General features: G+C 39.2%; 1 protein-coding gene across 1 annotated transcript in view; it reads right to left on the bottom strand.

Moving 5' to 3' along the window:
- The window catches only part of NRIP3 (nuclear receptor interacting protein 3), a 105,335-nt gene that overhangs the window by 39,690 nt on the left and 40,220 nt on the right, over positions 1 to 25,425 (bottom strand). Inside the window, exons 2-3 of the mRNA XM_053689339.1 lie at positions 13,787 to 13,966; positions 8,836 to 8,918 (exon numbers count right to left, since the gene is read on the bottom strand). Of these exons, the coding sequence (XP_053545314.1) occupies positions 8,836 to 8,918; positions 13,787 to 13,966 (263 nt within the window). The remainder of the gene's footprint in view (positions 1 to 8,835; positions 8,919 to 13,786; positions 13,967 to 25,425) is intronic.

The raw sequence follows: 25,425 nt of genomic DNA, 5'->3' as shown, positions 1-25,425 counted from the left end.
CCCACTTGGTTCAGTTTCATTGTGTGCCATTAAGTGCTATGTGACAGACCCTTCGGTCAGAACTACAGAGATAACTTTGTTCAGCTTCAAGAAGCATTCTAAATACAAGATTGCTGGGATCAGCTCTAATTAAGTTTAGTGATAAAACATTCCCATTGTCTAATCAGACTTCTAGTAGTGATAAGGTGGACTGCATTGTTTTATTGTGTGTAAAATGTTATCTGCTGAAGTAATGTTGTGGCCTGTCAAAGGGAGTGTCTCTCTATCTAATATCAAATGTGTGATGGGGGATTTTATGCCTCCCCCTGAGAGTGTCCTGTTTGCATGTAACCTCAATAAAAAGCAGGCTGTGTGCTCCAGCACATCAGACCTATGTTGACCCTCTAACTTGAAGCTTTGACTCATGTTTGTAGGATACAGCTTATATCACTACAGGGATTGCTATGTTTTTCATACTCCCTTAGCTACAGGGATTGCTACAGAAGGAAGAGGTTCACCTACTGGAGCCTGGTCGTAGGTCCTGGGCGCAGAGCAGACGGCGAGATACCAGCCCAGCAGCGGTGGTTCATAGAGTCTGCATTACTTATGGTGGCTACGCAGCAGTTATAGAGTGTCCACGGTGCTGCTGCTCCTTTGGTGAGCGCTAGGAGCATCCTTTTCTACGGTCCAACTTCCAGCCAGCCTGGAGGCAACCGTAACATACACTATCATTAAACTAATTACCTAAACTACCTACAATTAATTACAATTACATTAAATAAACTAAATTACGGACCCCCCCCCCCCACTAAATTACAGAAAATAAAAAAGAATTACAAGTATTTTAAACTAATAACACCTAATCTAATCCCCCTAATAAAATAAAAAAGCCCCCCAATATAAAAAAAATTCCCTACCCTATACTAAATTACAAATACCCCTTTAAAGGGCCTTGCCCCAAAGTAATCAGCTCTTTTACCTGCAAAAAAAAAAAAATACAATACACCCTACCTTGAGCCGTCTTCACCCAGCCGGGCACAAGTAGTCCTCCAGAGGGTCCGAAGTCTTCATCCGATCGGGGCAGAAGAGGTCCTCCAGACAGCAGAAATCTTCATCCAATCAGCCAATAGAATGCGAGTTCAATCCTATTGGCTGATTGGATCAGCCAATCGGATTGAACTTTAATCCGATTGGCTGATAGCAAGGGACGCCATCTTGGATGACGTCATTTAAAGGAACCTTCATTCTTCGTTAGGACTTCATTTGAAGAGGATGCTCTGCGTCGGCTGGGTTGAAGATGGACCCGCTCTGGAAGGATGAAGATAGAAGATGCCGCCTGGATGAAGATTTCTGCCGTCTGGAGGACCTCTTCTGCCCCGATCGGATGAAGACTTCGGACCCTCTGGAGGACTACTTGTGGCCGGCTGGGTGAAGACGGCTCAAGGTAGGGTGATCTTCAGGGGGTTAGTGTTTTAAGGGGGGATTGGGTGGGTTTTAGAGTAGGGGTGTGTGGGTGGTGGGTTGTAATGTTGGGGGGGTATTGTATTTTTTTTTACAGGTAAAAGAGCTGATTACTTTGGGGCAATGCCCCGCAAAAGGCCCTTTTAAGGGCTATTTGTAATTTAGTATAGGGTAGGGATTTTTTTTATTTTGGGGGGCTTTTTTATTTTATTAGGGGGATTAGATTAGGTGTAATTAGTTTAAAATTCTTGTAATTCTTTTTTTATTTTCTGTAATTTAGTGTTTGTTTTTTTCTGTAATTTAGTTTATTTTATTTAATTGTAATTAATTGTAGGTAGTTTAGGTAATTAGTTTAATGATAGTGTAGTGTTAGGTGTAATTGTAACTTAGGTTAGGATTTATTTTACAGGTAATTTTGTACTTATTTTAGCTAGGTAGTTATTAAATAGTTAACTATTTAATAACTATTCTACCTAGTTAAAATAAATACAAACTTGCCTGTAAAATAAAAATAGCTCCTAAGCTAGCTACAATGTAACTATTAGTTATATTGTGGCTATCTTAGGGTTTATTTTATAGGTAAGTATTTAGTTTTAAATAGGATTAATTTATTTAATTATGTTAAATTTATTTCGTTTAATTTAAATTATTTTTAAGTTAGGGGGGTTAGACTTAGGGTTAGACTTAGGTTTAGGGGTTAATAAATTTATTATAGTAGCGGCGACGTTGGGGTCGGAAGATTACGGGTTAATAAATGTAGGTAGGTGGCGGCGACGTTGGGGGGGCAGATTAGGGGTTAATAAAATTTAACTAGTGTTTGCGAGGCGAGAGTGCGGCGGTTTAGGGGTTAATACATTTATTAAAGTGGCGGCGATGTCCGGTTGGCAGATTAGGGGTTAATAATTGTAGGTAGGTTGTGGCGACGTTGGGGGCGGCAGATTAGGGGTTAATAAATATAATGTAGGTATCGGCGATGTTAGGGGCAGCAGATTAGGGGTTCATAGGTATAATGTAGGTGGCGGCGATGTCCGGTCGGCAGATTAGGGGGTGAAAAATTTTATTTTAGTGTTTGCGATGTGGGGGGCCTTGGTTTAGGGGTTAATAGGTAGTTTATGGGTGTTAGTGTACTTTTTAGCACTTTAGTTAACAGCTTTATGTTCCGGCGTTAGCCCATAAAACTCTTAACTACTGACTTTTAAATGCGGTAGGAGTCTTGCCAGGAGAGGGTCTACCACTCACTTCTTCCAAGACTCGTAATACCAGCGTTAGGATAATCCCATTAAAAAGATAGGATACGCAATTGACGTAAGGGTATTTGCGGTAGCCTCGAGACGCGGAAGAAAAGTGAGCGGTACACCTGTACCTGCCAGACTCGTAATACCAGCGGGCGGTAAAAAGCAGCGTTAGGACCCCTTAACTGTGTTTTTTACCCTAACGCCAAACTCGTGATCTAGCCGTTTGTAAGTTATAAAACAAAACTATTTTACTAAGCTGCACTTGACTTTTTACACAATATGTTTTACTAATAATCTCTTCTATGCACTCTTGCTTGTTCTTATTTAGGGAATCACAGCAAAATATACATAATATGGAACAATGGTACTTTCTCCAAAATATAATTCTTGATTAATCCACAGTGCTCAGATTTATAGATGCAAATAAATAAACGAATAGATGCTGCCATTTATTCTACTTTACATAAATGCATAAATTTATATACATAAAAACATTAATACAATATAAGTTGTTAGAATAAATAAAATTTGTACATAAACAATTATTTATAAAAATGAATTAATAAATAGTTCATATATATATATATATATATATATATATATATATATATAAAACCACTTAATTACCTTACATTCATGACTCAGGGAGTATGGTATATACTTATGTTAGTGCGAATCTGAGTTTTTCAGTTTCTGGTATTTTCTCCCTTTGACTGTGAATCTTGGGTGGCACACTATATTGCAGTGCAAGTCAGGCAGGCTGGATAGATCAGAGCCCACCAGCTGGCACACTATATTGCAGTGCAAGTCAGGCAGGCTGGATAGATCAGAGCCCACCAGCTGGCACACTATATTGCAGTGCAAGTCAGGCAGGCTGGATAGATCAGAGCCCACCAGCTGGCACACTATATTGCAGTGCAAGTCAGGCAGGCTGGATAGATCAGAGCCCACCAGCGAGCTCACTCAGGCAAACAGGTTCACAAGTCCACAATCAGAGTATAGTGAAAAAACAAAAACACTCACAGCTCTTAATAGAAGCAAAAACATCTGCTAGCAGATTTTATTCAAGTTTTAAACCTATTTTTGCTCTAATAAATATCCTCTATCCATAGAGGTTGTTTTTGCTTCTATTAACAGCTGTGAGTGTTTTTTGTTTTTTTACAATAACATTTTTTTTTCTTACACTATGGGGCCTTTTTATGAAAGGTTTTGCAGACCTGATCCGACTGTGCGGATCAGGTCCGCAAGACCTCGCTGAATGCGGAGAGCAATACGCTGCCAGCAGGGAGAGCAATACGCTGCCAATCGTCCTCCAGCAGGGAGGTGTCAATCAATCCGATCGTATTCGATCTGGTTGAATTGTGGCGATTCCTGTCCGCCTCATCAGAGCAGGCGGACAAGGTTATGGAGCAGTGGTCTTTAGATCGCTGCTCCATAACTTGTGTTTCTGGCGAGTCTGAAGACTCGCCAGAAACACGGTCCTTCAAGCTCCATACGGAGCTTGATAAATGGGCCTCTATGCGTTGGTTTATTAAAATTAGAGCTGACAATTAAAGATTAATTTTTTTTGCTGGATCCGTGTTAAATAGGCACTACTAACAATCAAAATATATAGAAAGTAAAAAAATGAAAAAGTCCCTTAAACCTGCTAACTGCAACCACCGGTTTTCGAATATTACTTTCATGTGCGCTAACCCGACACCACCTTAGACTTAACGTGCGGAACCCAAAGGGCCTTACGCATATTCAAGATTCCTATGTTCTTCACATAGAAAATGTTTTTATTATTAAATATATATTTCAATATATATCTGATCATGTTAATATAAAATAGATATCTATATATCTAAAGGAATAGATATACAGGTATTGGTATATACAGATATAAATATAGAAATATGCATTTACAATAAAAATAACATATTCTTGTATGTGAAGAACATTGGAATGTGAAATATTAATGACTCTAGATGGGTTAGCGTGCAATAAGTGTTAGGTTTTTTTCTTCTACGCTCTCAATTCAAGTCTCTGGGACAAATGCATTAGCGCGGTCGTGATATCTGAAGTCCTCAAGTTAGTACATTTTTTACTATGCACTTATAATAAGTACAATACCCGACATGCAAAAAGCTTACGTGTAGAGAAGTGTTAGCTCAAGTAGGAGCGCTAAATACCGCTCCACTTGTAAACTAGCTCTAAGAGTTTAATTTTCACAACACATCCCAGGGAAGGACTAACAATCTATGGGGCCCACAGGCAAAAAACAAGTTATGAGCCCCCTCACCCCGACTCCCCCAGCCAGCCTTGCATCACTTGATTCATGCGCCCCCAGTGAGTCCCGCCTCCCTCTGCCTGTCTAACTAGAGTCACTCTAAAGGCTGTGACACACTACAAGCGATGTGGCGCACAGTTCCGTTTCACATCGCTTCTGAAGTTCAATTATTTCAACTCCAAGCGCTCAGCTAGCAACCTGATGCAGCTGAGCGTGCAGAGATGAAAAGGCAGGAAACACTGAGTGCGCACAGCTGCATCATCACGCTGCACGCTGCATAGCTTGCAGTGTGTCACAGCCTTTACTCTTTCTCTTTACAGACAGGACAGGCAGAGGCTTTGTAGAAAGAGAGTGAGAAACAAATGAGACCTCAGGGGCTCAGACCATCGTGATCTAATCTCTAATTCACTAGTTGGATGATTAGATCAGACTTAAAAGCAGGCCAGGAGCATCTTAATTAGCGCTGCCAAATGCTGACTGAAGGGGTTAGCAAGGCCAACTGTTAAGTGATTGCAGCGAGCAGTTAGCGCTAAATAGTTCCTTCCTTTCTGGACCTGGCCTACAGCTGACTGTAAGGGTTTGTATGGGCTGTATCAGTCCCCCCTCCAGACTGCGGGCCCTCGGTCGGTGACTGATTGTCCGATGGGTCAATCCGCCCCTGCAATGTGAAAAAGTGAAGTTAAGCGCTCAAAGCATGGGTATATCTAAGAGATGTGTATTTAAATAAAGGGACCAGTGTCCAGTATGTAATCAGCGAAAAAATATATTCATCAAAGTATTTATATGTAATAATATATAGGAAGGAATATATATATATGTACCAAAACAGAGACAGAGGCGTAAATATAGTTCAAATAGAAAATTTCCAAGGCAATTTATTATACTAATAAAACAGAGGTGTCAAGATGTCTAAAATGATACAAAATGATACAATGTAAAACAAAGGGACGTCTCCCTTAATAAATGTATAGATACATAAAATAAGCATAAAAGAACAATAAGAAAAAGTACTTGCGCTTTAGCGAAAAATGTACTGATGTCCCAAGATATTGACTTGCCAAGTGACAAGAAAGTAACTGTCCAGTTGTAGGCTTAAATTGCCTGTATATGGTGGTTGGCGTTACTGGATTAGAGAAAAGGGCGCCTTTTTGTGTAAAGGTGACGTGACGTCACGTTTTAAAATGGTAGGTGATGTTGCCGTGGCAACCCCTATTCCTAAATCTGTAAGGAAATCCTGGGGGATCTAAAGATAATCTTTGCGCTCACGAAAGATGATAGCTTTGTTGTCGTGAGGAAAGACTAGCAGGATCTTGAAATTTAGAAATGGGTCTTTGCGGTCGCTAGTAGCGACTAGTTTATCCTTTGTTGAAGGACTTGGCGGTCGCAAACAGCGACTAGGAGAAATATACAGATCCTTCCAGTTGAAGATAAGGTGGTCGTTAGTAACGACTTGAGGATCTTTTAAGAAGTGTAGGTTGGTCTTTGCGGTCGCCGGTAGCGACTGGTGTATCCTTAACAGTTAGCAAGGCCAACTGTTAAGTGATTGCAGCGAGCAGTTAGCGCTAAATAGTTCCTTCCTTTCTGGACCTGGCCTACAGCTGACTGTAAGGGTTTGTATGGGCTGTATCAGTCCCCCCTCCAGACTGCGGGCCCTCGGTCGGTGACTGATTGTCCGATGGGTCAATCCGCCCCTGCCCTATCTGCTTATCACCCTCTACTTTAGACCCCTCAACCTAAACTTATTGTTTTTATATATACATGATTATATATAGGTATAGCTATTTATATGTGTTTATATGTCTGTAAATACATATATACACATATAAATACATACATATACTGTATATATATATACACACACATATCTATCTTTAGACGTGTATATCTATTTTTAATATTTTTTATTAGACAGTGTTAATATAAGTATAACTGTACTTTTCAATGTATTTTTGATTTGTGTTTTGTGGACTGCGATGATGTTAATATGGGACTGATTTATCAACCCCCGTATGGTTCCGTATGCACCTGTTTCCGCATACGATCGGGTTAATATCTAGTGAAATGCTTGTACAATGATAAATGCCGACAACGTATGCTGTCGGCATTTATCGATCTGCGGTGGATCATGTCCGTCCGCACATTGATAATTCGGTCGCAAAGAGTCAAGATGGTGTAGAGCAGGGGTTTTTCAAACCTGTTCTCAGGCCTCCTCAAGTACCCCTAACAGGAAAGATTTTCATAATATGTTTGTGACCGAGTAGGTGCCCAGGCTCACTGATGGGGGGAGGGCCCACATGGTTTCCCTTATCTTGTGTTCTGGGACCTGCCTCTCATGTATGTATGTCAATCACAGTGGTGTATTGCCATTTGTACAAATTATGTCACACGCCAGTATACAAAAAAAGATTTTCACAGTCTCTGCTTAAAAGACTGATTTACATATCTGAGCAGGCTGCTTCACAGCAGTGAGTTAATTACTAGAGCAAAGGTTAAATAATCATCTGATGGATGAGAGCAGGTTAGTAACCATGGTTACTGATTAGCTGATTATTTCACCTTTGCTCTAGTTAAGATGTCATGAAAATCTGGCCTGTTAGGGGTACTTGAGGACACGAGTTGAGAAATGCTAGCCTAAAGAGCCATGCACTTCAGCCCGATTGCCTCTTTGCCTTGCTGAGTGCTACCCCTACAGCCCCCTAAACAATCAGAAAGGCTTCTATAAAATGCACTTCTTTTTTTGGCATCCTTTGTTGAAAAGCATACCTAGGTAGGCTCAGAAGCAGCAATGCACTACTGGGAGCTTGCTGCTGATTGGTGTCTACACACATATGCCTCTCATCATTGGCTCACCCGATAAATTCAGTTAGATCCCTGCAGTGCATTACTGCCCTAGAGCTGATTTTAGCTATGCGTTAACACCTTTGCAGGGATTAAACATACTACTATATGCTATAGAGAAATGTATAACATAAAATACATTTTCTTTTTTCACTTTTTATGTTACTGGACAGCTGGTTGATATATGTACTGGCAATCCTAACTATAGAGTGTGGGCCTCAGATATCAACACTTTGGGGCCAATTTATCATTTGTCTGGCTGACATGATCCGCTGTAGCGATCATGTCCACCAGTCATCGATAAATGCCATTTATCAATGCCGCCCCCTGCAGATTTGCGGGCAATCGGCCGCTAGCAAGGGGTGTCAATCAACCCGATCGTATGTTATCAGGCGGATTGATGTTCGCAGCCTCAGAGGTGGACGAGTTAAGGAGTAGACATGTGCAATTCGTTCGGATCGATACGGAAATTCTGAAAATTCGGCAAATTCGAAGATTCGGATCAATCCGAATTTCCGAATTAAAATACTGCCGAATTTACCGAATAAATCCGAATTAGTTCGGATTTATTCAGTAAATTCGGATGGCCATGGATTACACTAGTATTGTACAGTATATTAGGTTATATCACTCTGCTATGGGTTACACCTAATATACAGTACATAATACTAGTCTAATACACAGCACACATACCAAAATTCCGAATTTCCGAACCGAATCCAGCCGAATTTTTTTTAATCCGAATGAGTCCGAAACGAATTAATTCAAAGTTTTCCGAATTCGAATCGATCCGAAACAAAATTCGAAAAACTACGAATCGATCCGAACCGAAACAAATTTTTCGATCATGCACATATCTATTAAGGAGCAGAGGTATTTATGTATAAGATATAGTATATTCACAGAGCATATTTTTACTGGGGGACGCTTATTGAAGTGTAAGTTTTGCTGTGCTATTATGACAAAGGTAGAGGTGAACATGAGGTGCCTTTTTCTATTGCTACAAGGGATCTTCCATAGGATCTGCAGTTCTAGAAGAATGATGCTTACCCCAGTCGGTCAAGGCAGGCAGAGGATATGAGGCTATACTGACAGGAGGTGTCAATCATCGTTTTCATTTCCTTACCAGCACACTGTAAAAGAAGATAAAACCATGTAAATCAGCAAAAGGCTACAGAACACTGTGTGACATGTTTAGTCTACGGTTCTTTGTTATCCTGCAGTGACAAAGATTCCCGAATTCAGCTTCAAAGTCAATGCAAATATAAACAGTTTGTACTTAAAGGGACACTGAACCCAATTTTCTTGATTCAGATAGAGCATGCAATTTTAAGCAACTTTCTAATTTACTCCTATTATCAATTTTTCTTCATTCTCTTGCTATCTTTATTTGAAAAAGAATGCATCTTAGCTAAGGAGCCAGCCTGGACAGCACTTGTTTATTGGTGGATGAATTTATCCACTAATCAATAAGGACAACCCAGGTTGTTCACCAATAATGGGCCGGCATCTAAACTTACATTCTTGCATTTCAAATAAAGATAGCAAGAGAATGAAGAATATTTGATAATAGGAGTAAATTAGAAAGTTGCTTAAAATTGCATGCTCTATCTGAATCATGAAAGAAAAAATTTGGGTTCAGTGTCCCTTTAATGTTTTTCTGCAAATGATCCCAGATCCTGGACACTTGACACTTTGGGGCCGATTTACAAAAGTCTGGTGGACATGATATGCTGTAGCGTATCATGTCCGCCAGACATCGCTGAATGCTGACAGCATACGCTGTCAGCATTTAGCATTGCACAAGCAGTTCTAGTGAACTGCTTCTGCAGTGCCGCCCCCTGCAGATTCATGGCCAATCGGCTGCTAGCAGGGGGTGTCAATCAACCCGATCGTATAGGATTGGGCGGATTAATGTCTGCATCCTCAGAGGCAGTGGACCAGTTAAGACCACTCATTCATAACTGCTGTTTCCGGCAAGCCTTAAGGCTCGCACGGAAACAGGGGCATCAGGGGTCATTCAGCCCTTGATAAATCGGCCCCTTTGGCTTGAACTTTGAATCTGTCAGTGATTTGTATACTAATTAATTACACATCTGAGTAAGGCTCTTTAACCCAGTCATAATTGAAGGCACATACTGTATATAATAAAGGGACATTAAGCACAACATTTTAGTTCCCTTTAAAATATTTAATTAAGGGAAAACTTTGCAATATAATTATTATTTATTTTGCCTGCTTTTAATGTAGAATACCTCCAAACATTGCCCTTGTTCTGCTACCTTCAAAGGAGGATTGAGAACCTCTGTTGTACTCTTTATATATATATATGCATGGATGGTATATATCAGCAAATAATTACTTAAATGCAAAATATTAGCATGCAAAATAAATAAGTTGTTGGTGGCTGCACATATATGACCTCTTCTCTTTGGCCCCTAGTTATCAAGCCGTCAACCTCAAATACGCAACCTACATTATACATATTAACCCCTAATCTGCCGCCCCCTATACTGCCGCCACTAAATAAAGTTATTCCCCCCTAAACCGCCGCTCCCGGACCCCGCCGCAACTATAATAAATATGTTAACCCCTAAACCGCCACTCCCAGACCCCGCCGCCACCTACATAATACCTATTAAACCCTATCCTGCCCCCCTACACCGCCGCCACCTATAAGAAATTTATTAACCCCTATCCTGCCGATCCCGGACCCCGCCACAACTAAATAAATTGTTTAACCCCTAAACCGCCGCTCCCGGACCCCGCCGCCACCTATATTAAACTTATTAACCCCTAATCTGCCCCCCCTACACCGTCGCCACCTATAATAAATTTATTAACCCCTATCCTGCCCCCCTATACCGCCGCAACCTATAATAAATGTATTAACCCCAATCCTGCCCCCCCCTACACCTCCGCCACTATAATAAAATTATTAACCCCTAAACCTAAGTCTAACCCTAACCCTAACACCCACCTAACTTAAATATTAATTAAATACATCTAAATATTATAACTCTTATTAACTAAATTAATCCTATTTAAAACTAAATACTTACCTTTAAAATAAACCCTAATATAGCTACAATATAAATAATAATTATATTGTATCTTAGGATTTATTTTTATTTTACAGGCAAATTTCAATTTATTTTAACTAGGTACAATAGCTATTAAATAGTTAATAACTATTTAATAGCTACCTAGCTAAAATAAAGATAAATTTACCTGTAAAATAAAAACTAACCTAAGGATGTCCTCTTCTGTTCCATCGATGGTCGGCTGGCTGAAGACGGCTAAAGGTAGGATGTTAGGTTTATTTAAGGGGGGTTTGGGTTAGAGTAGGGGTGTGTGGGTGGTGGGTTTTAATGTTGGGGGGGGGTTGTAATTTTTTTACAGGCAAAAGAGCTGATTTCTTTGGGGCATGCCCCGCAAAAGGCCCTTTTAAGGGCTGGTAAGGTAATAGAGCAGTTAACTTTTGAATGTAGAATAGGGTAGGGCATTTTTTTATTTTGGGGGGCTTTGTTATTTTATTAGGGGGTTTAGATTAGGTGTAAGTAGCTTAAAATTGTTGTAATATTTTTTAAATGTTTGTAACTTATTTTTTTTATTTTTTGTAACTTATTTTTTTTATTTTTTGTACTTTAGTTAGTTTATTTAATTGTATTTAATTGTAGGTATTTGTAGTTAATTAATTTAATTTATTTAATGATAGTGTAGTGTTAGGTTTAATTGTAACTTAGGTTAGGATTTATTTTACAGGTAATTTTGTATTTCTTTTAGCTAGGTAGATATTAAATAGTTAATAACTATTTAATAACTATTCTAACTAGCTAAAAGAAATACAAAGTTACCTGTAAAATAAATATAAATCCTAAAATAGCTACAATGTAATTATGAATTACATTGTAGCTATCTTAGGGTTTATTTTACAGGTAAGTATTTAGTTTTAAATAGGAATAATTTATTTAATGATAGTGTAGTGATTTAGGTGTAATTGTAACTTAGGTTAGTTTTTATTTTACAGGTAAATTTCTCTTTATTTTAGCTAGGTAGCTATTAGTTATTAACTATTTAATAGCTAATTTACCTAGTTAAAATAAATTGAAATTTGCCTGTAAAATAAAAATAAATCCTAAGATAGATACAATATAATTATTATTTATATTGTAGCTATATTAGAGTTTATTTTAAAGGTAAGTATTTAGTTTTAAATAGGATTAATTTAGTTAATAAGAGTTATAATATTTAGATGTATTTAATATTTAAGTTAGGCGGGTGTTAGGGTTAGACTTAGGTTTAGGGGTTAACATATTTATTATAGTTGCGACGGTGTAAGGGGGGCAGGATAGGGGTTAATACATTTATTATAGGTGGAGGCGGTGTAGGGTGGCAGGATAGGGGTTAATGAATTTATTATAGGTGGCGACGGTGTAGGGGGGGCAGATTAGGGGTTAATAAGTTTAATATAGGTGGCGGCGGGTCCGGGAGCGGCGGTTTAGGGGTTAAACAATTTATTTAGTTGCGGCGGGGTTCGGTCCGGGATCGGCAGGATAGGGGTTAATAAATTTATTATAGGTGGCGGCGGTATGGAGGGGGGCAGGATAGGGGTTACTAGGTATAATGTAGGTGGCGGTGGGCTCCGGGAGCGGCGGTTTAGGGGTTAATAACTTTATTTAGTTGCGGGGGGCGCCGGTATAGGGGGTAGAACAGTGTAGTTTAGTGTGAGTGCTTAGTGACAGGGGTATCAATAAAGCTGGGAAAAAGCCGAAGAGCAGCGAGATCGGATGAGTGATAACTATCACAGTCCGCTGCTCATCACCCCGTACTTGGTGCGCGGCTTTTTGACAGCTTTATTGATAACTTTGGCGAGCATATTCAGGTCCGCGACCGCGATGTGAGGCGAGCTTAGGCGGGCGTATTGGGGCCGGCGATGGCAGGTAAGTAGACACGTTGATAACTAGGCCTCTTTGGCTTATCCAATGTGTTCAGCTAGCTCCTAGTGGTACATTGCTGCTCCTTCAACAAATGATATGCCTTTAAAAAGTAGTTTATAAACCATATTTTATATAAAGAAGAGTCTTGTAAATGGTGTTCTTACTTTATGGCTCCTTTACATCTCATTGTTTTATGTGCTAGCAAGATAATATTATTATCAGTAGTCCCTATGGTCTGATGTTAGCATATGTTCACACTACTTAAAGGGACACTGAACCCAAATTTTTTTTCTTTCTTAGTTCAGATAGAGCATGCAATTTTAAGCAACTTTCTAATTTACTTCCAATTTTTCTTCGTTCTGTTGCTATCTTCATTTGAAAAAGAAGGCATCTAAGCTATTTTTTGATTCAGCACCATAGACAGCACTTGTTTACTGGTGGGTGAATTTATCCACCAATCAGCAAGCACAACCCAGGTTGTTCACCAAAAATGGGCCGGCATCTAAACTTACATTCTTGCTTTTCAAATAAAGACAGCAAGAGAACAAAGAAAAATTGATAATACGAGTAAATTAGAAAGTTGCTTAAAATTGCATGGTCTATCAGAAGCATGAAAGAAAAAAATTGGGTTCAGTGTCCCTTTAAAGGCACAATAAAGTAAAAAATTACTCAGATACAACATGCAATTTTAAACAACCTACTAATTTACTTCTAGTATCTTATTTGCTTTGTTCTCTTCTTATCCTTTGTTGAAAAAGCATACCTAGGTAAGCTCAGAAGCAGCATTTTACTAGTGGGAGCTAGCTGCCGATTGGTGGCTGCACACATATGTCTGTCATTCAATGTGTTTAGCTAGCACCTAATAACGCATTTGTTAGCTTTCAACAAAGAATACCAAGAGAATAAAGCAAATTTGAAAATAGAAGTAAATTGGAAAGTTGTTTACAATTGAATGTTCTCTCTGAATCATGAAATGAAAATGTTGTTTCTCATGTTCCTTTAAAGGTGAAATGTATAATTAGATAATATATGATTGTATATAGATGGCACTGAAGTCTTACCCGGCACCACACAAAAATCATATCATCCTCTTCTGTTTTCCTGGGATTTTCCGTTTTCGTGTGGTTTAGTTTGTTACTCTGAGCTGAGAATTCACTCTTAGGCGTCCAGGCGGCACGGTTGCTTCTCAGTTTCGTAAAGTTGGTCTCCAGTAGGCGTCTTTGCAGTATATTATGTGGTTGCTTAAAGAAAATAAAAAAGATTGCACATTGGGAAAACATGCAGCTGTAAGATAATTACTACAGTAAACCCCTTCTGAGAAAGTAGAAACTGCATATTATACATAGTGACACAACTTTCCAATGCGCTTTTATTATTTATATAATTACCCGTTTGGCTGTTAAAAAAAAACAATTATAGAAAACAAGGTTTTAATGCAGCCAGCATATTTTTCACATTTAAAGGGCCAGTATACACAGTAGATTTGCATAATAAACAAATGCATGATAACAAGACAATGTAGGCACTTAGGGGATGGACATGGTCCGCTGTAAGTAAAACTGTAAGTAAAAACCTACCACTACAAACATTTACTGCCATTTTAAGTTCAGAATGTAAACACTTTCAATAAGTATATTATCTTTGAAATAAAATGCTGCAAATTTATATGTCAATTTTTCCACAAATGCAAAAGGAATTGTCCTTTTGATAGTTAGAGTAATTTAATTTTGAAATAATTAAATAAGAATCAGTGTTCTGTCCATCAGAATTTATTTTTTTCATGTTAAATATCCAATGAACATCTGGGGCGAGATTACATATGTGGCACAAGCTTCAGTGCAACTGTTGAAACCCGCGTTGTCCGTAATTTCACCTTGCACATCGGGGTATCACATATACGGTGCCGGCAATTCTTAGGCCTAGATTTAGAGTTCGGCGGTAAAAGGGCTGTTAACGCTCCGCGGGTTTTTTTCTGGCCGCACCATAAATTTAACTCTGGTATCGAGAGTTCAAACAAATGCTGCGTTAGGCTCCAAAAAAGGAGCGTAGAGCATTTTTACCGCAAATGCAACTCTCGATACCAGAGTTGCTTACGGACGCGGCCGGCCTCAAAAACGTGCTCGTGCACGATTCTCCCATAGGAAACAATGGGGCTGTTTGAGCTGAAAAAAAACCTAACACCTGCAAAAAAGCAGCGTTCAGCTCCTAACGCAGCCCCATTGTTTCCTATGGGGAAACACTTCCTAAGTCTGCACCTAACACTCTAACATGTACCCCGAGTCTAAACACCCCTAACCTTACACTTATTAACCCCTAATCTGCCGCCCCCGCTATCGCTGACCCCTGCATTACACTTTTAACCCCTAATCTGCCGCTCCGTAAACCGCCGCCACCTACGTTATCCATATGTACCCCTAATCTGCTGCCCTAACATCGCCGACCCCTATGTTATATTTATTAACCCCTAATCTGCCCCCCACAACGTCGCCGACACCTACCTACACTTATTAACCCCTAATCTGCCGAGCGGACCTGAGCGCTACTATAATAAATGTATTAACCCCTAATCCGCCTCACTAACCCTATAATAAATAGTATTAACCCCTAATCTGCCCTCCCTAACATCGCCGACACCTACCTTCAATTATTAACCCCTAATCTGCCGACCGGAGCTCACCGCTATTCTAATAAATGTATTAACCCCTAAAGCTAAGTCTAACCCTAACACTAACACCCCCCTAAGTTAAATATAATTTTTATCTAACGAAATAAATTAACTCATATTAAATAAATGATTCCTATTTAAAGCTAAATACTTACCTGTAAAATAAATCCTAATATAGCTACAATATAAATTATAATTATATTATAGCTATTTTAGGATTAATATTTATTTTACAGGCAACTTTGTAATTATTTTAACCAGGTACAATAGCTATTAAATAGTTAAGAACTATTTAATAGTTACCTAGTTAAAATAATTACAAATTTACCTGTAAAATAAATCCTAACCTAAGATATAATTAAACCTAACACTACCCTATCAATAAAATAATTAAATAAACTACCTACAATTACCTACAATTAACCTAACACTACACTATCAATAAATTAAATAAACACAATTGCTACAAATAAATACAATTAAATAAACTATCTAAAGTACAAAAAATAAAAAAGAACTAAGTTACAGAAAATAAAAAAATATTTACAAACATAAGAAAAATATTACAACAATTTTAAACTAATTACACCTACTCTAAGCCCCCTAATAAAATAACAAAGACCCCCAAAATAAAAAATTCCCTACCCTATTCTAAAATACAAAAATTACAAGCTCTTTTACCTTACCAGCCCTGAACAGGGCCCTTTGCGGGGCATGCCCCAAGAATTTCAGCTCTTTTGCCTGTAAAAAAAAACATACAATACCCCCCCCCCAACATTACAACCCACCACCCACATACCCCTAATCTAACCCAAACCCCCCTTAAATAAACCTAACACTAAGCCCCTGAAGATCTTCCTACCTTGTCTTCACCTCACCAGGTATCACCGATCCGTCCTGGCTCCAAGATCTTCATCCAACCCAAGCGGGGGTTGGCGATCCATAATCCGGTGCTCCAAAGTCTTCCTCCTATCCGGCAAGAAGAGGACATCCGGACCGGCAAACATCTTCTCCAAGCGGCATCTTCTATGTTCTTCCATCCGATGACGACCGGCTCCATCTTGAAGACCTCCAGCGCGGATCCATCCTCTTCTTCCGACGACTAGACGACGAATGACGGTTCCTTTAAGGGACGTCATCCAAGATGGCGTCCCTCGAATTCCGATTGGCTGATAGGATTCTATCAGCCAATCGGAATTAAGGTAGGAATTTTCTGATTGGCTGATGGAATCAGCCAATCAGAATCAAGTTCAATCCGATTGGCCGATCCCATCAGCCAATCAGATTGAGCTCGCATTCTATTGGCTGATCGGAACAGCCAATAGAATGCGAGCTCAATCTGATTGGCTGATTGGATCAGCCAATCGGATTGAACTTGATTCTGATTGGCTGATTCCATCAGCCAATCAGAAAATTCCTACCTTAATTCCGATTGGCTGATAGAATCCTATCAGCCAATCGGAATTCGAGGGACGCCATCTTGGATGACGTCCCTTAAAGGAACCGTCATTCGTCGTCTAGTCGTCGGAAGAAGAGGATGGATCCGCGCTGGAGGTCTTCAAGATGGAGCCGGTCGTCATCGGATGGAAGAACATAGAAGATGCCGCTTGGAGAAGATGTTTGCCGGTCCGGATGTCCTCTTCTTGCCGGATAGGAGGAAGACTTTGGAGCACCGGATTATGGATCGCCAACCCCCGCTTGGGTTGGATGAAGATCTTGGAGCCAGGACGGATCGGTGATACCTGGTGAGGTGAAGACAAGGTAGGAAGATCTTCAGGGGCTTAGTGTTAGGTTTATTTAAGGGGGGTTTGGGTTAGATTAGGGGTATGTGGGTGGTGGGTTGTAATGTTGGGGGGGGGGTATTGTATGTTTTTTTTTACAGGCAAAAGAGCTGAAATTCTTGGGGCATGCCCCGCAAAGGGCCCTGTTCAGGGCTGGTAAGGTAAAAGAGCTTGTAATTTTTGTATTTTAGAATAGGGTAGGGAATTTTTTATTTTGGGGGTCTTTGTTATTTTATTAGGGGGCTTAGAGTAGGTGTAATTAGTTTAAAATTGTTGTAATATTTTTCTTATGTTTGTAAATATTTTTTTATTTTCTGTAACTTAGTTCTTTTTTATTTTTTGTACTTTAGATAGTTTATTTAATTGTATTTATTTGTAGCAATTGTGTTTAATTAATTTATTGATAGTGTAGTGTTAGGTTAATTGTAGGTAATTGTAGGTAGTTTATTTAATTATTTTATTGATAGTGTAGTGTTAGGTTTAATTATAACTTAGGTTAGGATTTATTTTACAGGTAAATTTGTAATTATTTTAACTAGGTAACTATTAAATAGTTCTTAACTATTTAATAGCTATTGTACCTGGTTAAAATAATTACAAAGTTGCCTGTAAAATAAATATTAATCCTAAAATAGCTATAATATAAATGTAATTTATATTGTAGCTATATTATGATTTATTTTACAGGTAAGTATTTAGCTTTAAATAGGAATAAGTTATTTAATAAGAGTTAATTTATTTCGTTAGATGTAAATTATATTTAAGTTAGGGGGGTGTTAGTGTTAGGGTTAGACTTAGCTTTAGGGGTTAATACATTTATTATAGTAGCGATGAGCTCCGGTCGTCAGATTAGGGGTTAATAATTGAAGTTAGGTGTCGGCGATGTTAGGGAGGGCAGATTAGGGGTTAATACTATTTATGATAGGGTTAGTGAGGCGGATTAGGGGTTAATACATTTATTATAGTAGCGCTCAGGTCCGCTCGGCAGATTAGGGGTTAATAAGTGTAGGTAGGTGTCGGCGACGTTGTGGGGGGCAGATTAGGGGTTAATAAATATAACATAGGGGTCGGCGATGTTAGGGGCAGCAGATTAGGGGTACATAGGGATAACGTAGGTGGCGGCGATTTGCGGTCGGAAGATTAGGGGTTAATTATTTTAAGTAGCTTGCGGCGACGTTGTGGGGGGCAAGTTAGGGGTTAATAAATATAATATAGGGGTCGGCGGGGTTAGGGGCAGCAGATTAGGGGTACATAAGTATAACGTAGGTGGCGGTCGGCAGATTAGGGGTTAAAAATTTTAATCGAGTGGCGGCGATGTGGGGGGACCTCGGTTTAGGGGTACATAGGTAGTTTATGGGTGTTAGTGTACTTTAGGGTACAGTAGTTAAGAGCTTTATAAACCGGCGTTAGCCAGAAAGCTCTTAACTCCTGCTATTTTCAGGCGGCTGGAATCTTGTCGTTAGAGCTCTAACGCTCACTGCAGAAACGACTCTAAATACCAGCGTTAGAAAGATCCCATTGAAAAGATAGGCTACGCAAATGGCGTAGGGGGATCTGCGGTATGGAAAAGTCGCGGCTGAAAAGTGAGCGTTAGACCCTTTAATCACTGACTCCAAATACCAGCGGGCGGCCAAAACCAGCGTTAGGAGCCTCTAACGCTGGTTTTGACGGCTACCGCCGAACTCTAAATCTAGGCCTTAGAGTGCTGTAAATCGGATAAACTAGCGATGTCCAGAAATGAGCTTAAATACAAAGTTCTGGAGTCGCCAGTGATTTACGGCACTTTAGAAACTGCCGGTGCCTAAAAAAATAAAAAAAATATCAAATCTCCTGTAAAAGTCTAACCCGCCTCCCAAAAATAAACCTGACACGTAAAACCCCTATATCCGCTATCCCTCAACATCGCAACTAATAATAAATGTATTAACCCCTAAACCGACAACCCCCCATGCAGTATGCCTAATTAAACTATTAACCCCTAATCCGCCATTCATAGACATCACAATCTACCTAATAAAAGTATTAACCCCTAAATCCGTCAACCCCAACATTGCAAACAACCTAATACATGTATTAACCCCAAATCCTCCATTAACCCACATCACAAAGTACCTATTAAAACTATGAACCCCTAATCCGCCATTAACACACATCGCAACAAACTTTATAAAACTATTAACCCCTAAACCGCCAAACCCACACAACGCAATAATCCTAATAAAACTATTAACCCCTAATCTGCCAAATCCCCACAACGCAAGTACCCTAATTAACCTATTAACCCGTAATCCACCAAACTCCCACAACGCAAATAGCTAATTTAATTACTATGCCCCCTAACATAACACCCACTAAATTAACCCCATATTACATAAAATAATAAAAAATCCTAACAGTACTTGGAAAAATAAACTTAAGAATTAATTAAAATAAATTAATCTAAAATTACCAAAAATAAAAAAGTCTAACATTACAGAAAATAATAAACAAATTTATCCAAAATAAAAAATTAAACCTTATACCTATGAAAATAAAAAGCCCCCCAAAATAAAAACACCCCCTAATCTAATGCTAAACTACTGATAGCCCTTAAAAAGGCTTTTTGTAGGGCATTGCCCTACGTTAAACAGCTCTTTTACCTTAAAAACACTAAGTCCCCCCTCTAACAGTAAAACCCCCCACCCCCCAAAATAAAAAAACTAACACTAAAAAATCCTAAACTACCCATTGCCCCTAAAGGGGCATTTGTATGGGTATTGCCCTTAAAAGGACATTCAGCTCTTTTACTGCCCTTAAAATGGCATTTAGCTCTTTTAAGAGTGCCCAATAAATCCCTAATCTAAAAATAAAAAAAATTAAAAAAAGATCCTAAGTCTAACCCCCAAGTATGTACTCACCGTTCCTGAAGTCAGGCAGAGAAGGTCCTGTTCCAGGCAGCGATGAAGTCTTCTTCAAGCGGCCGACATATTATTTCAAGTGGGGACCGCTTCCTTCTTCATCCAGGACCAAGCGGAGCAGGACCGGCGCATCCTCTTTGTACGATGCCATCGTACACTGAATAGTGAATTCAAGGTACACATTTAAATATGGCGTCCCTTGCATTCCTATTGGCTGATTTGATTCTTCAAATTCAAATCAGCCAATAGAATGAGAGCCACTGAAATCATATTGGCTTCTTTGAAAGCAAGAAGATCAATAACTGCCCCTTGGTTTTCCCAGTGCTTTATTTATCTCGCCAAGTACTAGTGATATTATCAGTCCTAAACGTTATATACAGCAAATGTCTCCCTAAATCAACACAAGGATCTCTCAGCGCAAGCTACTTGGTTTTCCTTAAAGACCACCAATCCATCCTTTACAGATCCTATTATTTTATACTTCCTAGATGCAGCCTTCCCATTGCATTAACCCTTTCCTGCTGAAGATAAAATCTATTTATGTTACATGAAACGACACATAGATTCCCACAACCATGTTTAATTCAGTTCTTTAGCAAATAAATATTTTTCTGACAAACAAGGCTGCAACACATTGCACAACAATTTTGTAGCAGCCAAGGGGTTAACCTTAACGGAGGATTCTGCAGACAAGATGTATTATACACAACTGAGTGCCCAAGAAGTGCCCATGATTATTATTACCAGGCCAGTCATTTATTTGAGCAAAGTATGCCATTGCCATGCCCAATTGCCCTTTGCCTTATTGCCTTTTAAGCTAACAAGCTAGCAAGCTGTTAGCATTAGCAGCAGCAGAGATTGATTAAAAAAATATATAATTATTTTCATCCCTTATCAGGCTCAGCCACTATGGATATAAATCTATGTTCATACTGTGATGTAGAATATCTCACTTTCATGCCATCACAGCATGAACCTTTACTTTGATATCGATGAATGGTGGCTGATTTACTTTACTTAAATTTATAATTTTATTAAGTAATTTAATGCTAACAGCTATTTTTAGAGAGTTAGAGACCATAATGTAATATAGGTATATTCTGTGAATTCTTGCACATGCTCAGTAGGAGCAGTTGAATCAAAAAGTATAAATGTTAAAAGAAGGTACACATTTTGTTAATGGAAATAAATTGGAAAATTGTTTAAAATTACTGCTCTATCTGAATCATACAAGTTTAATTTTGACTTGAGCGTTTTGCATCTGGGGCAGATCAATGAGGTGGGACAGACAGATACATGTATAGAGGGAGATGGGGTAGATATGTGATAGTGAGGGCAGTTAAAGGGCCATGATACCCAAATGTTGAAACACTTGAAAGTGATGCAGCATAGCTGTAAAAAGCTGACTAGAAAATATCACCTGAACATCTCTATGTAAAAAAGAAAGATATTTTACCTCAAAAATTCCTCAGTAGCCACATCCCATTGTAAAGGACTTCTAAGCAGCATATCAGTATGTCTGTCCTGGGACAGCTAAGGGATTGAGCCTCATGCACTCTCATGTTATTTCCCTATTCAGTTTAAGGGAGTTTACTATGAAATCTCATGAGAGTTAAGTCAAATCTCATAAGATCACAGTAAAAGAGTTCATGACCTCAGCACTGCTGATGTTGATTGGCTGCTGTTCATTTCTTTGGTTTTTTTTTTTACCTGCAGCTGAGCAACAGCTGAAGTATATTTTTTTACACAGAACTTACTCTGCTGAGCTGAGGAAATTGTGAGGTAAAATATCTTTCTTTTTTACATAGAGATGCTCAGGTGATATTTTCCTGTCAGCTTTTTACAGTTATACTGCATCAGTTTCAAGTGATTTAGCATATGAGTATTATGTCCCTTTAAGCAAGATATATATGGAGCTGTGTACTTATTTATTTAATTTTTTTGCTTCCAGCTTTCCACCTATCATTAAAGTGCAAACTGTGCTGTGCAACTGCATATTGATGTGTTTGAGTACCCAAGGTATTTCTGACAAATACTTCTCAGCCTGACAAAGCTCTCAGATTGTGCAGATTGCTGGACAATTGTAAAGACTGTAAGTGTAAGCCATAGCCATTTTGAATTAGAAAGCCAAGTTAGTTACACTCATAATGACACTAATAAATATTATTTTAAAAAATTGCACAAAAAAGGGCTCAAAGATATATAGTTTCTGGTGTTAGAAAACCTAAAAGCAGGAAAAGGGCTTTAACATAGAGATACATACATATACATGTCTAAAGATGTATATGTGTATGTATATATGTGTATGTATATATATTATTATTATTATTATCCGGTATTTGTAGAGCGCCAACAGATTCCGCAGCGCTGTGAAGATAGTCGGTATACAGGATAGCTTTTGCAGGCATCAAGTGGGTAGAGGGCCCTGCCGAGAGTTTCACTTTTGTAGTCGGCTCTTATGAAGGTGATCTGCAAACAGCTGGGCTCATAGGCTTACATTCTAAGGGGTTCAAGGGGAAAGCAATGGAGTTAGGAAAGGTTACTGTTGGTTGTAAGCATCCTTGAATAGTAGAGTTTTTAGGGAGCGCTTGAAGCTGTTAAAACTAGGGGAGAGTCTTGTGGAGCGAGGCAGGGAGTTCCACAAGATGGGGGCCAGTCTGGAGAAGTCCTGTAAACGGGAATGTGAGGAAGTAACAAGAGAGGAGGAGATCCTGAGCTGATCGTAGGGGACGGGAGGGAGAGTATCTGGAGACAAGTTCTGAAATGTAGGGGGGAGCAGTGCATTTGAGAGCTTTGTATGTCAGAGTGAGGATTTTGTGTTTAATTCTAGAGGCAAGAGGAAGCCAGTGGAGGTATTGGCAGAGAGGCGCAGCAGATGAAGATCGACGAGTAAGGAAGATGAGCCTGGCAGAGGCATTCATAATGGATTGTAAAGGAGCTATGCGGCAGCTAGGTAGACCAGAGAGGACGGAGTTGCAGTAGTCGAGGCGGGAAAGGATGAGAGAGGGGATTAAAATCTTACTTGTATCTTGTGTAAGGAAATGTCTAATTTTAGAGATGTTTTTAAGGTGGAAGCGGCAGGCTTTAGCCAAGGACTGAATGTGAGGAGTGAAGGAAAGATCTGAGTCAAGTGTGAACCCAAGACATCGGGCATGCGGGGTAGGAGTAATGATGGAATTATCAACAGTTATAGAAAATTTGGGGGTGGAGACATTGGAAGAAGGGGGAAAAATAAGGAGTTCAGTTTTGGAGAGATTTAGCTTAAGGTAGTGAGAGGACATCCAAGATGAAATATGAGAAAGACAGTTAGTGACACGGGTTAATAAGGAAGGAGGTAGGTCTAGTATATGTATGTGTATGTATATATACTGTATATGTGTATGTATATATACTGTATATGTGTATATATATATATATACATACAGGGGTTGAAAAAGTTGCCCAAGAGCTAGTGATCCAATGAAATTTCTTAGTGGTCCCGCTTTTTCAACTCCAAATTTTCACAATGTCATACGTAAACTTGTATTATGCCATTATACGCTTCTAATATACATTTGGCAGGAATAATTGCACACATACATATTTAGCCAGGGATATATGCACACTCAGATATATACGCACACACAATCACAGATACACACAAACACTCTCACACATACAAACACTCTCACACATGAGCTCTCTCTTACACACTCACACAAACTAACTCTCAAACACTCTTACAAATAAACACTCAGTTTCTCTCACATATATTCTCACTTTCTCACACACACCCTATTTCTCACTCTCTCATATTCTCACACTATCTAACACACACAAACTCTCTTACACACAATTGTTTTGCAGTTACTATGGAGGTGGCACATTTATTACTGTAGCATCCTACTTCTTAAAGGCACCAACAGCCAGACCTTTACAAGGTATTTATTTACATAGCCTATGCTACAGCAGGACAAGGAGGATGATAATAAGTAAATGTGATACCCTCTGCCATCTCCCCTGTGCAGCCATTGCTAAGGTTGCTAAAAAAACAAACGGCTAGATTACCAGTTTTGCGTTATGAGCGACGCAGTGCTAACTTGCACATTATTGTCACCGCTCACCCGAACAGCCAATAGAATGCAAGCTCAATCCTATTGGCTGATTGGATTAGCCAATAGGATTGAAGCTCAATCCTATTGGCTGATTGCATCAGCCAATAGGATTTTTTCACCTTTAATTCTGATTGGCTGATAGAATTCTATCCATCGGAATTCTAGGGACGCCATCTTGGATGACGTCGTTTAAAGGAACCTTCATTCTGCAAAACAACGTCGATTGAAGAGGATCCTCCATGCCGGATGTCTTGAAGATGGAGCCGCTTCGTGCCGGATGGTTGAAGATAGAAGATGCCGTCTGGATGACGACTTCGGCCGCTTGGATGAAGACTTCTCCCGGCTTCGTTGAGGATGGATGTTGGGTCTTCAAAAACTGTAAGTGGATCTTTAGGGGTTAGTGTTAGGTTTTTTTAAGGGTTTATTGGGTGGGTTTTATTTCTTTCATGAAATTGGCAAGAGTTCATGAGCTAGTGACGTATGGGATATACAATCCTACCAGGAGGGGCAAAGTTTCCCAAATCTCAAAATGCCTACAAATACGCCCCTCACCACACCCACAATTCAGTTTTTACAAACTTTGCCTCCTATGGAGGTGGTGAAGTAAGCTTGTGCTAGATTTCTACGTTGATATGCCCTTCTCAGCTCTTTTGAAGCTTGATTCCTCTCAGAGTACAGTGAATGTCAGAGGGATGTGAAGGGAGTATCACCTATTGAATGCAATGGTTTTCCTAATGGGGATCTATTTCATAGGTTCTCTGTTATCGGTCGTAGAGATTCTTCTCCTACCTCCCTTTTCAGATCGACGATATACTCTCATATTCCATTACCTTTACTAATAACCATTTAAGTACTGGTTTTGCTATCTGCTATATGTGGATGGGTGTCTTTTGGTAAGTATGTTTCATTTACTTAAGACACTCTCAGCTATGGTTTGGCACTTTATATATAAAGTTCTAAATATATGTTTGTACTTATATTTGCCATGATTCAGGTTTTCAGTATATTTCCTTTTTGCAGACTGTCAGTTTCATATCTGGGAAATGCATTTTATTAAAAAAAAAAAATTGCTTACCTGGGGTTTAGTCTTTTTCTAAATTGCGTCATTCTTGGCGCGAGACTTTTTTGGTGCGAAAGTTACGTTCGTTGATGCAAATTCATCATTTCCGTGGGCGTCTTAGTTGGCGCTGAGTCTTTCATGAGGTTGCGTTATCTATGACGCTAGAGTTTCGTTCCGGACGTTTTTGCGGCAAAAAATATTTT

Source organism: Bombina bombina, chromosome 7, assembly GCF_027579735.1.
Source record: "Bombina bombina isolate aBomBom1 chromosome 7, aBomBom1.pri, whole genome shotgun sequence".
NCBI classification, from domain to species: domain Eukaryota; kingdom Metazoa; phylum Chordata; class Amphibia; order Anura; family Bombinatoridae; genus Bombina; species Bombina bombina.
This window is presented reverse-complemented; position numbering and strand designations above follow the sequence as displayed.